The sequence below is a fragment of the Synchytrium microbalum genome (genome assembly GCF_006535985.1).
Source record: "Synchytrium microbalum strain JEL517 chromosome Unknown SmJEL517_scf0003, whole genome shotgun sequence".
Taxonomy (NCBI): domain Eukaryota; kingdom Fungi; phylum Chytridiomycota; class Chytridiomycetes; order Synchytriales; family Synchytriaceae; genus Synchytrium; species Synchytrium microbalum.
Genome location: NW_022158352.1, coordinates 1,120,714 through 1,136,179, shown reverse-complemented (window position 1 = coordinate 1,136,179; position 15,466 = coordinate 1,120,714). Strand labels below are relative to the sequence as shown.

Sequence of the window (15,466 nt, the reverse complement as noted above, 5' to 3'; positions counted from 1 at the left end):
AGTTAGAACTCGTGCCTTCTTAACAACGACATCATCCTATGTTGCATCCAAATCAATCTTCTTGCTGATCCAGTGAGTAATCGCACCTAATCGAGTACATACTGGCACTTCGCGCTCTAAAATCATTCTTCCATTAGGTCTGTGTACCGGCTTCTGATTTTTTGCAGTACTTGACGATGACGGGCATTGTTGGGCTTGTTTGAACTATTGGGCAAAATCAGTAGGTACCTTTAGGTCTTCATGAGTCTCCGCACAGGCACCATTGGGAACCAGTACGCATCAAATGGAACCAGGAAACGGCATCGCAGGTAGGACAGAGATATTATAACTATTCTTACTTCGATAAGTATACCGTTTCAAACTTTTTGATGAGAGTATTCCCTCCCCGTATGACCAACCAACTATCATTAACCTGGTCTCCGCTATTGCCACAGACGGCAACTTTATGATTTCGCTGAAAGAGTTGTATTCACGACTTTTGTTGAGTATGAAGTACGGAAAGAACCCATATCGGTATTTGTCTCTGTTTGAATAGCTCGGATAGTTCCGGATTCTGATATTGCCATGTGATAAATATGACGAATACTTCAATCGTGATACCGAAGCATGTACCTGTTTATCAACAATTTGTTTTTCCCTCAAGAGGTCGCTTGCAGTAGATCAGCAGGATTGTAAAGTTGCGTTCCATAGTGTGTGGTCAGCGGAATCCTTGCAATAAGTAATGAAATGACGTGAATATGTAAGTTGCATAGAGAAAGCACAAAATACAACTCACTGGAGTCTGTGTCGAATACTTTATCTTTAAACGCGAATTCAGCAAAAATCAACTTTCAAAAGTGGGACCTTGAATGCCATTCCTAACTTGGACCTGAACCTCAAACAATTTAAGATTCACACAGATCGGTGACATGCACCGTGTTCTTATTTCTATTCGCTTCCAACTTCTCGTTGCCATTTACGATACTTTTCACCCAAAAGTGTATCACTTGCTGGTCGAGTGCATGACAAGGCCGACAACACATCTTCCATGGTGATTGGCTTCCTCAAATCAGCAGCTGTATGGAGAAATCATATAAAGGGTGAGATGGTTGTGAGCACGATAAAGGGTAAAAAATGTTTTCTGCAAAAATACAGGAAGTCAAGAGTGATAAAGCTGTGTACCTGGCAAGTTTGAATCAACACCACCATCTTTTTCAAGCATGTCAAAAACTGCACGTAATGGTCTCATGGCTGCTTCTTTGCAGACTAGCTTGATGTCAGATCCGGAATAGCCTATTTGTGTCAGAGAGTTCAGTGTCGTCAAGTAATCGACGTGTTTAGAGCTCGACGGCACTGTTTGGTATATACTGACCTTGTGTAAGTGACCCCAGCTTTTCATAATCCAACTCATCAACAAGTCGCCGTCCAGCAGAATCAACCATGCTTGAATTCAAATGATGTTCAAACATATTGATTCTTGATGCTTGGTCTGGTAGATCAATCAAAATCTAGCAATTCATATCTTAGCCTTTCGGATTTTTGCATTGGCCAATCGTATTCAACTATACGCAGAATCCACCAGCGAGACTCACTCTCTTCTCAAGCCGTCTAAGCATAGCAACATCCAGTTCCCAAGGCAGGTTGGAAGCGGCCAGCAAAAACACATGTTGCGATCCAGAAGCAGATTTAGCCAATCCATCCATTTGAATCAAAAGTTCAGTCTTCATTCTTCGACTTCCCTCGTGTTCAGAGTTGTCTGATGAGCGTTGTGACATTATGGACTACGAGTTGCAAGAGAGTAGTAAGCAGGGCAATAATATTGAATCGATAGATAGCAATGGCAACGGTTCAAACCAACACTCTGGTCCTACGATACAGAAAACAACTTCCAAGTACATACCTCAAGTTCATCAAGAAAGATTGTCGAAGGAGCATGATATCTAGCCAATTCAAACAAGACGCGAACAAGTTTCTCAGAATCTCCTCTCCACTTGGACACGATGCTACTTGCTGAAATGTTGAAAAAGGTGGTTTTGCATTCGGTAGCTACTGCTTTTGCCAACATGGTTTTCCCCGTTCCCGGGGGTCCGTATAAAAGAATCCCTTGCCATGGTGATAATATACCTGTGAATAATCTATAAGGGGAGATAGCAGGGATGGGTTAAGCGTGGGAGTCAAAGAGCAAAAAAAGTGAGCCGGAGATAATTACTCTGGGAATTTGGTAGGATACACAACGGCTTCTCTCACGAGCCTTTTAGGAGCATCTAGACCTGCAATGTCGTCCCACTTCACATTGGGATTCTCCACGAAGATGTCCCTATGATGACCCAGCTTGAGTATTTGTCATGCAGAGCGGGTATCGAAGCAGACCTTTACCTGGTAATAATAGAAGCCAGTTCTCTGAATTCACTGTTACCATATCCTGGTATCGGTTTCAGTAATCGATCTGAATACAAGTCCTCCGGAGCGTCGACGGGCTAATCGAGCGAAATTGGTTTCATTTTTTGCGGCTGAAACACCGTCTCAGCAAGGGAGTTTCTTAGGAACTTACAGTTTCATCGTGTATTTTCGATTCCCTCGTCAATATCGGAATGCTGTTTGGTTGTGGTCGTTGTTTAATCTAATGTTTACAGAAAAAGTGTGAATGTCTAACAGGTAGAACAGATAGCCAGCTGGGAGTAGACTGCAATATGTAACGATGACTTACTGTGGTGCTGGCAACAATTATGCCTTCCACACTAGACGATGAAGGTTTTCGTGAAAGAGGTTCTGCAGATGGTGCAATTTGTGCGGAAGGCTTCTTGTCTAAAACGCGGCAAAGTTCAGCAACGAAAAAAAAAAACGAGGCTTCGGCTATGAATTTCACCTTTGGGTGTTATGGGAGGTACTCTTGATGGACTGAGTCTGGTCAAATTCGCTACAGAATCGGGAATGGTCGTCCCTTCCTCTCTAGAAAGATCTTGATATGTTGGATTCCTGGACTTGGAATGTTTTGGAAGGTCGATGCCCGTTTCTCCTATTGCCAGAGTGCCAAAAAACCATATAATTTATCGATACATCTGGACCACAACAGCTACAACATTCAGCCACGCACCAGAATTCAATGCTCTCATTAGTTTAGCAGGTCGACCAAACTTGAGTTGATAAAAGTTTTCAAACTCCTATGATGAATTGGCGTAATTGGTCAAATCATGGCCAAGGAAAGTTCGACGATGTAAGTCAATCCAAGACTTTACCTGGACAACGGAGAGTAGATCTAGATTATCAGCGACCGTCCACTTTTTCATGGATACATTAGCTTCAATTTGCAATCTTTCAGCAGTTGACACATATCTAGAATTGTGAGGATCACGATTAGTATGATATTTAATATGCGATCAGCGAGCATAGTGTTGGATATCAAATTCTATGTTACCCATGAGCTACGAGATGATGCAGGATGAGTAGCATAACACCCTTCTTCCTCTGTTCTGTTCGTGCCTCCTCCTGCATGTATCCAGTGTTTAATGAATGTGTCAGATCACAAGGAAACGCGTCACTTTTGTGGATTGTACACGGTAGATCACCTGTAATCTGACTTCAGAATTGACCTTCAATTTGGTCAGGGAGGTCTCACTGCCGTGCATCATTGCTATGATCTCGATTCTTGCTTGCTTGTTTTGGAGTCAAGACGAGTGGATCTGATACTTCAAGATTGAATCAAGTGTTAGCAGTGGGATCTAGATGAGAATAACAACATAATTGAATTCGTACCTGCTTTTTCTACCTTCTGTGTATCCTTTGGACTTGGTCAACAGTGAGTTTGGGCCAGAATGAAGTTTGATGAACTGAAGAACAGATGTTAATATCATGGCAGAGCAGTCTAGTTTTATTATTTTACAACTAATTTACATGTTCTCCTAGTGATGACGACGATCCCAGCTGGCCAACGGCCCATAAATCAACCAACATCAACACCAAAGACTTCAGCATCAACTAGTAGTAAATCTCGACTCGATGCTCAACATCCAAAGTCGTCTATTAAAAAAATACCAAATGCTCTAGATTCAAGCCCAAAATCTAGACGTCGTACTAGTCTTCACAATCCAGCTTTCGATGCTTCATTCGACATGGCCAGTGCTGCGACAGGTCTTCCGTCTAATAATGAACAGGAGACTGGAGATGCTACACTGGCAGCCAAACGGGATTACAACCGTTTCCAATTCGATCTATTGCCTGAAGACAACGAAGACTCCTTCTCAGCATTGACGAATATGAGTACCATTACTGCTAGTGCTACTACTCCTAGGGCGGTAGGATTAAAGACTCCCAAACAGTCGTCAACGTCTTCTTCTGGTATTCCAATTCCCGTCGCGAATGGATCACCTAGTAAAGATGGTGGTAAAGGTGATGAATACGGTCAGATGGGATTGAAACAACGTGAAAAGGTCGGGCATGAATGTCTTGTTACCACAACTACTGTATTCAAGCTTGAAAATTCATGAACTTACTCGCTTTTCCCTCACACGCAGATCGTGGATGATATGAAGAAGGAAAACTTCAATTTAAAACTCAAGATATACTATCTGGAAGAAGCCAATCAAAAGATGTCCCCAGATGGTTACAATAATCTTGCCAACGAGGTTGGACAGCAAGATGTAACGTTTCGGCTTACCAGACTCTTCAGCTAATCTATCCTTTGTACCATTACCAGAATGCACAATTGAATGCAGAGATCGACTCGCTTAGAACAGAGCTAGATCTGTATAGAAAAGAACTCGAATCTAGCTTGAGGCGGTTTGAAGAACAAGCCTCGGCTGTAGATCAAGTCCAAGGAGCTTATGATGCCAAAGCCAGAGAAGTCATGGTAATTAGAACAGAACTGGAAGCTGCTCAACAGGCACTCAGTCAAATAGACGGCAATCACAATACTGTAGAAAGAGATTCAGAGCAATTGCGTGCTCAAATCATAGAACTACGGAATCAGATTCGTCTCCTCCAAGAATCTCGTGATAGAACACTGCAAGATGCAGAATCTAGTCACCTGGAGGCATCGCTAGCTAAAACTCAGGTTCAAGATTTAGAAAAGTTGAGATCTGAGAATGCTAGATTACGGCAAGAAGTTGGTAAACTCAAGTCAGATCTGGAGGCTCATAGAGTCACGATACGAGAGTTTACTGCCCTTATCGATAATCTACAGAGTGATGTGGAAGCTGAACGTGCTGAAAAGTTAAAAGTACGAACAGAACTCAAAACTGCGCTTGCTCAAGTCGATCAGCAAAAGACGAGTCTAGCTGAAATGACTAGTAAAATGGCCGAACGTGATTCTCAGATAACGAGTCTACGTACTGAAGGCGATAAAAGGTGGACTGAAGCTGAAGAGTTGAGAATACAAGTCAGTAAACTGAAAGATGAGCACAGTAAAAAGCAGTCTCTCCTAAAAGATGCTAGTGACATGATTCGAGAAGCGCAACGTCAAAAGGAGACTATAACTCGAGAGCATGCTCAAGCTATAGAATCCGTACGAGATGAAATTGTAAAAACATCCGATAAACACCGTGACGAATTAGAAACCAAGATCCGTAATTTGACTGAACAGTTAAATCACTCCAAACAGACGAATTTGAATCTCAACGCTCAAGTCGAACTATTACGTGCCAAGACGACATCAGAATCATCAACAACTCAAAATGCACGTCTAGAAATTGAGTCATTAAAAACCCAAACCTCTAAATTAAACGAAGAGCTCTTCGCAGCTCGTACCTCACAATCATCCATCATCACCCAATTGCAACTAGCCACCACTGAAAACACGCATCTAAAAGAACGATTATCATCAACCTCAAACAAGTCATCAACAGAACTTGAATCCCTCCATACCGAGATATCAACTCTACGCTCCACCATTATTCGTCATAATGATGAGCACCGTAATGATATCTCACGATTAAACGAAGAACACGCACGGCAAGTACGAAATTTGGAACGAGAACGTGAAGGGCTTCTTGAATCGATTAAGGAAAGGAGTGACAAATTGACTCGTGCTCAAGAAGAGATTGAGAAAAACAAGAAGCAATTGTCTAAAGTCAAAATTGTGCTTAAAGAGCGTGAGAAGTTTAAAGGTGAAGTTGATGAGAGGGGTAAAGAGGTTGAGAGATTGCAGCAAGTTATTGGTAGACAGACTCAGGTAAATATTGCGGTTGTGGGTTCTTTGAAAGAGATTGATTTGTTTGAGTATGCACTGATTGCTGTTTTCATAATTTTGCTCATATTTTCTTTGTCGTTTTCTTTTGTAGGAGATTCTTGAACTCAAATCCAAACTTGAAGGCCAACATCGTATATCACAAGCTGACATTGATGCTCTTCAAATGCAATTATCTTCTCGTACTGAATCTTTAGCTTTGGCACAAGCTGAAGTTGAACGTGTCAATAATGAACTAGTTACAATCTTGACTAAACGCCCTGTGCAGCCCAAGAGCACCATTAACGTCAGTCGAAAAATATGCAAATCCTTTAGATACACAATTTGACCGTCATTTTGTTCCACTTGTAGGACTATGCACTAGCTAGTGAAATATCCGTTCGGAGTGCAGAAAATGAACATCTCAGAAAGAAATTGGCAGGTCTTAGAGAGACGTCAGCTGTGGAAGATGAAGAGCAAACTCTTCAGGTAACAAAATTGTACATCCGTTTTGTTGCAAAAAACACTTCGGCCAAGTATCTTGATGCTTGACAATTTAGGACGCTTCTGCTACATCATTCCGTGAACAAAACTATAGTCTGCAAGCTCAATTGGCGGAATTAGCTGATCGATTGTTTGAAAAGACTGAGGAGAGTAATCATCTGCTTGCAGAATTGGATGAAAAGTCTGTAGCTCATCGTCAAGCTGTTGAACAAATGTCTGAACGATGGGGCCGTGAACAGGCAAAGTTGAAGGCAGATATCGCCGTTCTGAAAGAGGTGATTAGTCTTCATCACCAGGTTATGTTTTTGCTAATCCGACCCGGTTTTCCATTTAGAAAAGAGGTCAAGATATGGCAGAGAACGAAAGATTACAATCCCAAGTAGAAGAGGTGCAACGTTTACATGACGAATCCGAATTGCATAGTCAAGAATTGATTCAACGAGTGCAACATGACTTGGAATCCAAAACTCGAGAATTGACAGCAGCTCGTGAGGAAGTCAATACTCTAATACAACGCCTGACGAATGCTGAACCACAATTATCAGCAAAATCCGCCATTGTCGAAGACCTCAACCGCAAAGTAGAAATGCAAGCCTCTCATATATCACGCCTCGAGTCACAAAACAAGGCATTACTAGCTCATGAAGCCGAATTATTGATGTTACGAGCACGTCTAGTGTCTTCCGAGCAAGAAATTGCCACATACCGTAAACAGGTTGCTGGAACACAAGAACATCTAGAGACATTTGAGCGCTTGTCATCTAACGCTGCTCGTGATCTACAAGTATTGAAGGAACAGCTGGTTGAACAAACTGCTCGAATCCGAGATTTAGAATCTGGAATGTATGGCGAAGCTGCATCCCGAGCTGAAAATAGTGAACGAGATATTGAACGTATCGTAAGAGAGGAGCAAGACTTGTGGCGTGCACGATTAAGGGAACAGGAAGCAAGATGGCAAGACATAAATCATAAGATGGAAGCAGATGTTAGGAAGAGTAAAGGGCAAGTTGAATCACTGGAGAATGTGATTCGAGAACGGAATAATGAAATATCTGAATTACGACAGCAGGTTAATTCATTGGTTGAGGATGTTGATTCTGAGATTGATAAGAGGATTGGAGTTGAAGATTCCTTGAAGAGATTCCAAGATTATGAGGAGGTAAAGAATGAGAATCGGGAGTTGAGGGGGGAGACACAGGATCTTAAGGCTTCTTTGCTGAGGTTGAGGGATGACGTGGTTTCCAAGTCTAAGCTTTTGGAAGAAGCTCTTGAGGAGAGAGATTCATTGCATTCTGTAAGTCCGACAAATCAGCCTCCAATATTCAATGCATTATTTTCGTGTGGTCTGAACTAATGCACGTGAGATTCTCTTTCTTAGAATCTCAAAGATTCAAGACGAGAAGCTGAGAAAGCCATTAAAGTGGTTGAACAATTACGTTCTCAAGTTCGTCAACTTGAGAGTGCTGCTGAATCCAATTTGATGAGTGATCACGAGTTGCAAGAAAAAGTAGCTCAATTGGAAGAGATGGTTGCTGAGCGGGATCATAAATTGAGTGAAGCTACATCCAGATTGGAACGCCTTGTACGTAGTCTATCGGCTGGCTCGTCTTCCGTTTTTGTAGTGCTTACAACCTACTTTATTGCAGAACAAGCAAAGTGGTATTCTTGCTGAGAAAATGACTTCCGCTCAGTCTGCTTTTGAAAAGGCAGAAGAGCGTGTCTTGTCGTTGATGCGTGAGTCTGAAGAGAAGAGTCTAACTATCGGTACGCTGCAACAGCTTGTTGAGGAGCTTAGACGGTCCATGTCTACCCAACATGAGGTAATCCATTGGAACCTATTTTTTTTTCTTCGTTTGCTGAGATTCTCATTTTCTCCCTTTCACCGACATTAGCTGGTTGCCACTTCCAGAACCCATATAGCTCAACATGTTGCCGAACGAGATGAATTACTGAGCAAAGTTTTGTCTCAAATGAATCATGTACTTCCAAGTCACTCTCAAGAGGAACATATGACTCCTACCTCTAACTTTGTCGGATTTGCTGAAGCCTTGTTGACACGGGTCAAGGCTGTTTGTAAGACTCGACAAGACTGTCAAATGAATCTAAGTCAGCTGGAAGGTCGTATGCGACGACAGATACAGTAAGTCATTGGAAACTTTGCCGCAAGCAAAAAAAAGAAACTGTCAGTGGCGCTAAATGTGTTCTTACTTTCCCAATTTTTCTCCTTTATTACAGAGACTGGCAATCACGATTTGAAGCACGTACGTCCGAACTAGCGCAATACGAGACTCAAATAAACCGAGCTTTTATCAAACAACGAGCTCTAATCGATGCTCGACATGATCTACGTCGAGAACTGGAAGACGAACAATATGCCAGAGCCCGATTGGAGGCTCGAGCCACAGCCTTGGAACGTGAGCTAAAGATTGCCGAGAGTGCTGCTCGAGATGCTATGAGGAATCAACAGCAACAGCAAGGACAATCTAGGACGACGACACCAGATCCGGTACGTCATAATAATAGCAGCAATAGTAACGAACAGCGACGAGTTCGTGAATTAGAAAATCAGTTGGAGAATGCGCAAGAGATGCTTGAAATGGATCGACGGGCTGCCGATAGTCGGGTACGAGAATTGAATGAGCAGATGCATGCTTTGCAAGTTGAGATGCAAGCTTTGCAACAACAGCAGAAGGGATCTCGCGCTGCAAGTGAAGGAGGCATGTCGTCTAGGTCTCGTATGGATGTGGTTGGTGTAAGTATCTGCTTGTGTTGGAGCGAGTCATTCTTTGGTCATATGACAAAAAAACTCCACTTATCAGGAAGGCACATGAACGAATGTTTGATTCTTTTCTCCCTTTAGGTATCTACCAGTTCACTTGCTCTAGATGATCAAGCCAAACTGTACAAGATGAACGAGAACTTGAGACGAGATTTAGATTACCAAGCCAAACTTGCCGACGACACTGCAGAGAAGCTACGAGCTGCCAAAAATCAACTAGTCACGACTGAAACTGAATGTGCGAAACTTAAAAGATCTCTACATCAACGTGATGTGCTTATACGACAAGCCGTATCCAAGCTTGATGTGAGTTGCAGCTGTTTGTCTTACGGCACCAATTCAGGCCACTTACAAAGTTTTTTCTTTCCCCCGGTTAGATGATGGGAGATAAAAAGGAATCCGTAGCACTCTTACAATCTGCTGCTGGCCAGTTATCTACCTTTTCTCTGAACGATGTACTTGGATCATCATCTTCATCGCTTCTGGATGCTCGTCAACGAGGACCTTCAAAGTCCCCCCCTCGTGGATTCGGAGGAGTTTAATTTTGACAATGCTTGGACACCAGATTTATAAATGGACGATTCCGATAGGATTTACTCGTTTTTGCTTGTAGTTTTTGTACTTAACTGTAGTTACACATCCAGTCTCTTTTCAGTTTGGAGATCTATATAGCGGTTGAAAATATTATAATATTGGTCATGGAAACATAAACACAACTGGGAATGGTTGTCTCCTGTTGCCAGTGTAATTATTTAGCATTCTGATCTTTCGACCTAGAGATCAATCCGAGACAGAATCTAATGTTGTGATATGCCAAAGTTGTGTTTGCTGTCAGCCTTTCCTTGGCGTGTGTAGAGAGCGTTGTTGAGGTCGAGTTGTTTGGGTGGGAAGTACGCAAAATCGAAAGACTCAATCTTTTGAACTCTCAATATCGAACAGATCCAAGAATTAGTACGCCAAGCATTTCCAATTTGAATCCGTAGCCTCCTGAGCTTCAGATTGCTACGGTTGCCCATTTTGGCGGTAGTGACAAGCAACTTTTGCAGAAATCCTTAATGAGACCACCTCGAACTTAGCTTATTACATCATCCTGCTAAGTCTCGCTACTTCAAGCATCGACAATGAAGGTTGCAAGTGAGCATTTCGTTCATGAAAAGTCGCCATCAATGGAATGGAAATGTCAAAGGGATTTGCCAGTATGTTGTCTGAGGAGGAGTGTAAATGAAGGACTGAAGGATTATTCTTGCACTATACTCTTGGCAGAAACGTTTGTGGTATCTGACGTGTAATAGGTGTTATGAGCTTGTTGATGCTGGATTGTTGGTCGTCATTCATAACAGAAACAATCCAAGAGGACAGTATAGTCTACGATTAGAGAACATAAAAGGCACCACATGGTTCTGAATCGTTGCAGTATATATTACATTCGCGACATATAGAATTTAGTACAATGTAATCACCACCAGAAATTTCAACCTCCGACTGACGCCAACGCCGGACATTTCGACGCACCTTCAAGTGGACTTGTACAGCGTTTTGCAAATTAATTCACTATTTCTAGCACGTAGGCCGACTAAAATACACTCGTACTGGAACTTCCGCCAGGTCATCATCACTATACATTACCACACCTCTAAAACCAACAAAGCTTGCAGCAGCTTTTTTTCCGGTGGTTGTTTCTGGAATTGTGTAGCAGACTGGCTCGCCTTTAGTAGCTGATAACACAGGCAATGCCTTCTTTGGCCGTGTGCCTCTCTCTCCTTGTCACAATCTTCATCCAGAAAGTTGTTGGACAAGCAGCCTCGTTACCAACGTCATTACCGGCTGGAACTTCCTTTATATTCTTTGATCCAATAATATATGCAAGCATAATAGTCCCCCTGCCATGCCCAGGCACTGAATCTAACAATGGTAAGAAAGGATCAACATCTTTTGGCGTTTGGTGGACCTTGGGGAAAAAACGACGTGATCGCCCTGATGACACCGTGGAGAGGTGGCGAACTACTAGGCAACAACACGTTGAATGCATTTGATGCTATATCAGCCCTGGCAGCCGCTGTGGTTGTCGTGCTTTTGGAGTGCAGCGTTGTGGTGACTCAAGAAAAGCATACTCAGAAGGTCTGCCTTTTTAACTAGACTGCTATTATCCGTCTGCTCCTCAGTCTGGAGTCCTAACTTGGACTTGTCCCGTTGGTTCGTACTGTCTCTCACCAACAGAAGTAGCTCCTTGTCCTAGTGGATTTATATGTCCAGTGAATTCAGTGCAGCCTCAGTATTGTCCTGCTGGATATTGGTGTACTGCTGACGGAAGGTCGTTGAATCGCTGTCCTGCCGGTATTAATCACAAAATGCTAAAGTTTCACCTTCAATCGAATATTTCTGATTTCTCGTCACCTGTAGGGAATTTTTGTCCAATGGGCTCAATATCACCATTGCCATGTAACTGGCTGTCATACTGCCCATCTGGATCTAAAAACTCGTCAAAATACGGGACGATTTTACTGCTCATGCTTGGATCTATCGTCACATACTTTCTGTATATATGGAGAGAACGACACATTCGTGTTAGAAGTATGAGGCAGCAGCTCAAGATTGAAAATATGATGCCGAACGTACAAGCCGAGGAAATCCAACTCTCGAAAGTTGAAAAGATTGTGGATATTAAATTCGAGAGTATTGGACTGGTGTTGCCAAACGCTATTGAAATCTTGAAGGATGTGTCAGGTGATATCAAGTCCAATAGGCTTTGTTTGGTTATGGGACCAAATGGATCTGAGACGACGTCGTAAGTCGTTTATTGAAGGATTTGAAAATATTAGGGATCTTTCTGATAAACTGAGGTATGTTTAGGTTTCTGCACGTGCTCGCTGGTAGACGAAGGCGAACATCTGGCAGTATGTGGGTGAACGGAAAGTACGAAGACTTGTCTAAATATAGGAAGCTCATTGGATGTAAGCCTTAAATGATTAGCTTTAGAAGATCTTCACAAACCAACAAACTTGTTGTCTCTACTAGATGTGCCACGAGAGAATATAATAGTACCAGAGCTGACAGTAACCGAAGTGCTGATGCATACAGCTCGTATGCGTCTCCCGACTTTCTACAAAAAAGACGAGATAACAAAGCTCGTGTCAGACATTGTTGGCCTGATGAGATTAAGGCCCGTCCAACATTCCATAGTCGGTATCGAAGGAGAAGGTGGAATACCGGCTGAGCATCGAAAAAGACTTAGTATAGCCATGGAATTAGTAGCAGAACCATCCGTGCTCTTCCTCGATCATGTTACAGCGGGTCTAGACTCGTCAGTGGCACTAGAAATATGTAGTTTGATACGGGAAATAAGTCATGGATTAGGACTAACGGTTGCAGTATCAATGCATTCCCCCACGCCGGCTATCTTTAGACAGTTTGATGACTTGTTGATGCTCGGACGAGGAGGGCAAGTGGTTTACCATGGGCCTCGAGAACGCGCCAACTCGTACTTTTCCTCAATTGGATTCCCAGCACCAACAACAGAATCAGAGCCAGATTTCTTTATGGCTGTAATGACAGGCCATGTCCCATCGAGATACTATCCGGAATTCCATCCTTTTGATTTACCCGCTTATTGGAGAGAGAAACAACTACATGACATCGACAGTAAAGCCAAGGCGCCCAGGACGATGAAGCAAACGAAATACACATCGTCTATGAGATGGGGAGAGTTGTTGAAGAAGCCTGAATCGGCAGTTACGATGCCATTAATAATGAGGCCTCTCTCTGAAGCTAGTATAACTGTAGGCACAGCCAGTGTCGATGATGCCGACTCTATATATCTAGCACCTATAGCATCTCCTGAACCCAACTCTCCTCGACACTCTTTAATGTCGTCCAATGGATCAACCATGATTGATGAAAAAGAGTCTCGATCACCATCACCGACAATGTCAGCAGGTAGTTTCAGACCAACACATGTAGATAAGGTAGATCCTTTACCGGATGGTTACAAGGTCCGTGGTGAAGCACTAGTGTTATGGGCTAGTCATTCTGGATCCTCGATTGGAAGCATCTTTTACGATCTGGCTATATGGTGTGGTGATGTGCTGAAAGAGCTCAGCTTTGATGTCGGGAGGTGGATTCGAGGATGGGTGTTTTATTTAAGTGATCCGATACGTAAAACGCCTGGAGAAACGAAACAGTTTATATATCTTTTGCACAGATCTATGCTTCAAAGTAAGCGGCGGCAAACAATTCTCAATGCCATTTGATTCAAGCCTCTAACTATATCTCCTTGATATTTATTAGCATCAAGACAAGGTGCAAGTCTTGCACTCTCCCAATGGCTCCATTTCGGCATGGGACTCTTTGTATCAATCGCAATCCAAAACTCTACATATCTGGGTCCAAATCCCAGCCAGATATGCGCGTGGGTGCCGTGGACAGTGTCTCAGAATTGTTTATCGCCGATAGACCATCTACGAGAAGCAGGTGTCATAATATGTCTAGGAATACTGTTTTCGGGCATAATAGTCTCATCAACGACATTTGCAAGGGAGCAAAAAGTGTATTGGAGAGACCATTCTCGAGGCATGTCTACATTGCCGTACTTTTTGGCAAAAGCTTTAGCAGATCGTAAGTGGATGGTGGCTTCTTATGTCGCAAATCTCAATGATTCCTGACTCTTGACTATTTTCAAATTAGTTCCCAAGCTGATAATAGCTTCACTCACGTATACACTTGCGTTGGGAATATTCTTTTCCTTCAGAGAAGCATGGTACCACATGCTGTTCAACGTTGTGCTAATGTACATGGCAGCGTTTGGTATTGGATATTTCATATCTGCGATTGTGCCATCCTCGCAACTGCGTCTTGTTGGAGGAGGCTTTGCAATAGTTTGGGGGTTAGGTAAATGCTTTTTTGCACACCATCTTACGGATCCACCTGTCCTTTTTTGCTCATCACTACTCATTTTATAGTATTCTCGGGACTGATACCAACACTAGAAGACATTCAAACGTATACCCCTCTTGCTCAATTTGTTTGGAGAATTTCTGCATCAAGATGGGCAATCGAAATATTTTGGCTGAGAGAGGTCGATGCTTCAGCGTTTGGTAGTAATCGGCCTCCAACGCCACCATATACCTACCGCTGGTCTGACTGTATGTGTACAACAACACTTTCGATTGCGGTCTTTGTTTTCTCTTTCGCTGGCGGTACTTATGCTGACAACTTTTCCACCTTCAGATCCTGCTGCTTACTTGTACATGTTCTATATCGCGTTGGGATGGTATGCTTTGGCCTTTGTGTCTATGAAACTCTTTAATCGGAATAAGAGAAAGACTGCTTAATCTGGGAACCTCATTGTAATCTTGTTTGAACTTTACCCTATTACTAATAATATTAAATACCTCGGAGTGGGAATATTTTGAAGTGAACGCGTTATTCACAGCTCCGCATCTTCTCGTTATAGTTGTCTGAAGCAGCAATAAATCAAAGTGACGCAAAACCGCCAGCCACGTTGGAGCTTGGCCAACGAATAGCACGAATACGTTGAGCGAGATGGTGAATGTAAAGCAAGTAAAATTCGAGGCTGCTGAAGACAAGTTCGTTCTCGCTGGCTCTCTCTTCACTCCACTATCAAATCATGGGAACACGAGAGCCGTTGTGTTGATAGCTGCTGCATTGGGGACTTTGAGAGGATACTATACAAAATATGCCACATTTCTAGCTAACGAGGTATCGTATTTCAGTCTTGCTAGTCCTTGGTTTGACTGATTTGGGCACAATTGTATCAAGCATCAACAAACATCAACAGTAACTTGGAAACATCTTCACTTTCAACATTTAACCAAACTCTAATTGTAGGGACATCCGACATTAACATTCGACTTTCGAGCTGTGGGAGACAGCAAGCTTCCAGATAACCAACCGCTATCATCATTCACATGCTCTCTCAAGGACTACATGACAAAAGACGTAGCAGGATGTCTTACATATCTGAAACAGCTATACCCAGACCGTGAACTAGTCGTCGTGGGACATTCAGCAGGCGCACAATTGCTGGC

General features: G+C 42.8%; 3 protein-coding genes across 3 annotated transcripts; 2 read left to right on the top strand and 1 right to left on the bottom strand.

Moving 5' to 3' along the window:
* Positions 1–927: 927 nt before the first annotated feature.
* Positions 928–3,605, bottom strand: SmJEL517_g01070 (uncharacterized protein; the record flags this gene model as incomplete). Its single annotated transcript, XM_031166998.1, has 14 exons — positions 928–1,055; positions 1,162–1,272; positions 1,352–1,487; positions 1,572–1,760; positions 1,880–2,114; positions 2,189–2,296; positions 2,356–2,456; positions 2,531–2,599; positions 2,687–2,784; positions 2,846–2,995; positions 3,074–3,140; positions 3,216–3,312; positions 3,395–3,465; positions 3,546–3,605. The coding sequence occupies 14 exons, from the start codon at positions 3,603–3,605 to the stop codon at positions 928–930; spliced, it is 1,620 nt and encodes a 539-aa protein (XP_031027255.1).
* Positions 3,606–3,884: 279 nt separating this feature from the next.
* SmJEL517_g01069 (uncharacterized protein) lies at positions 3,885–9,964 on the top strand (the record flags this gene model as incomplete). Its single annotated transcript, XM_031166997.1, has 13 exons — positions 3,885–4,406; positions 4,491–4,601; positions 4,673–6,145; positions 6,255–6,446; positions 6,512–6,628; positions 6,700–6,918; positions 6,978–7,937; positions 8,022–8,225; positions 8,290–8,463; positions 8,536–8,783; positions 8,879–9,395; positions 9,504–9,728; positions 9,800–9,964. The coding sequence occupies 13 exons, from the start codon at positions 3,885–3,887 to the stop codon at positions 9,962–9,964; spliced, it is 5,127 nt and encodes a 1,708-aa protein (XP_031027089.1).
* Positions 9,965–11,399: 1,435 nt separating this feature from the next.
* On the top strand, positions 11,400–14,749 carry SmJEL517_g01068 (uncharacterized protein; the record flags this gene model as incomplete). The annotated part of the gene is made up of 9 exons (XM_031166996.1): positions 11,400–11,513; positions 11,585–11,756; positions 11,823–12,207; positions 12,273–12,373; positions 12,438–13,634; positions 13,707–14,033; positions 14,103–14,306; positions 14,378–14,560; positions 14,646–14,749. 9 exons carry the CDS (start codon positions 11,400–11,402, stop codon positions 14,747–14,749), a joined length of 2,787 nt encoding a protein of 928 aa, XP_031027088.1.
* Positions 14,750–15,466: the final 717 nt, after the last annotated feature.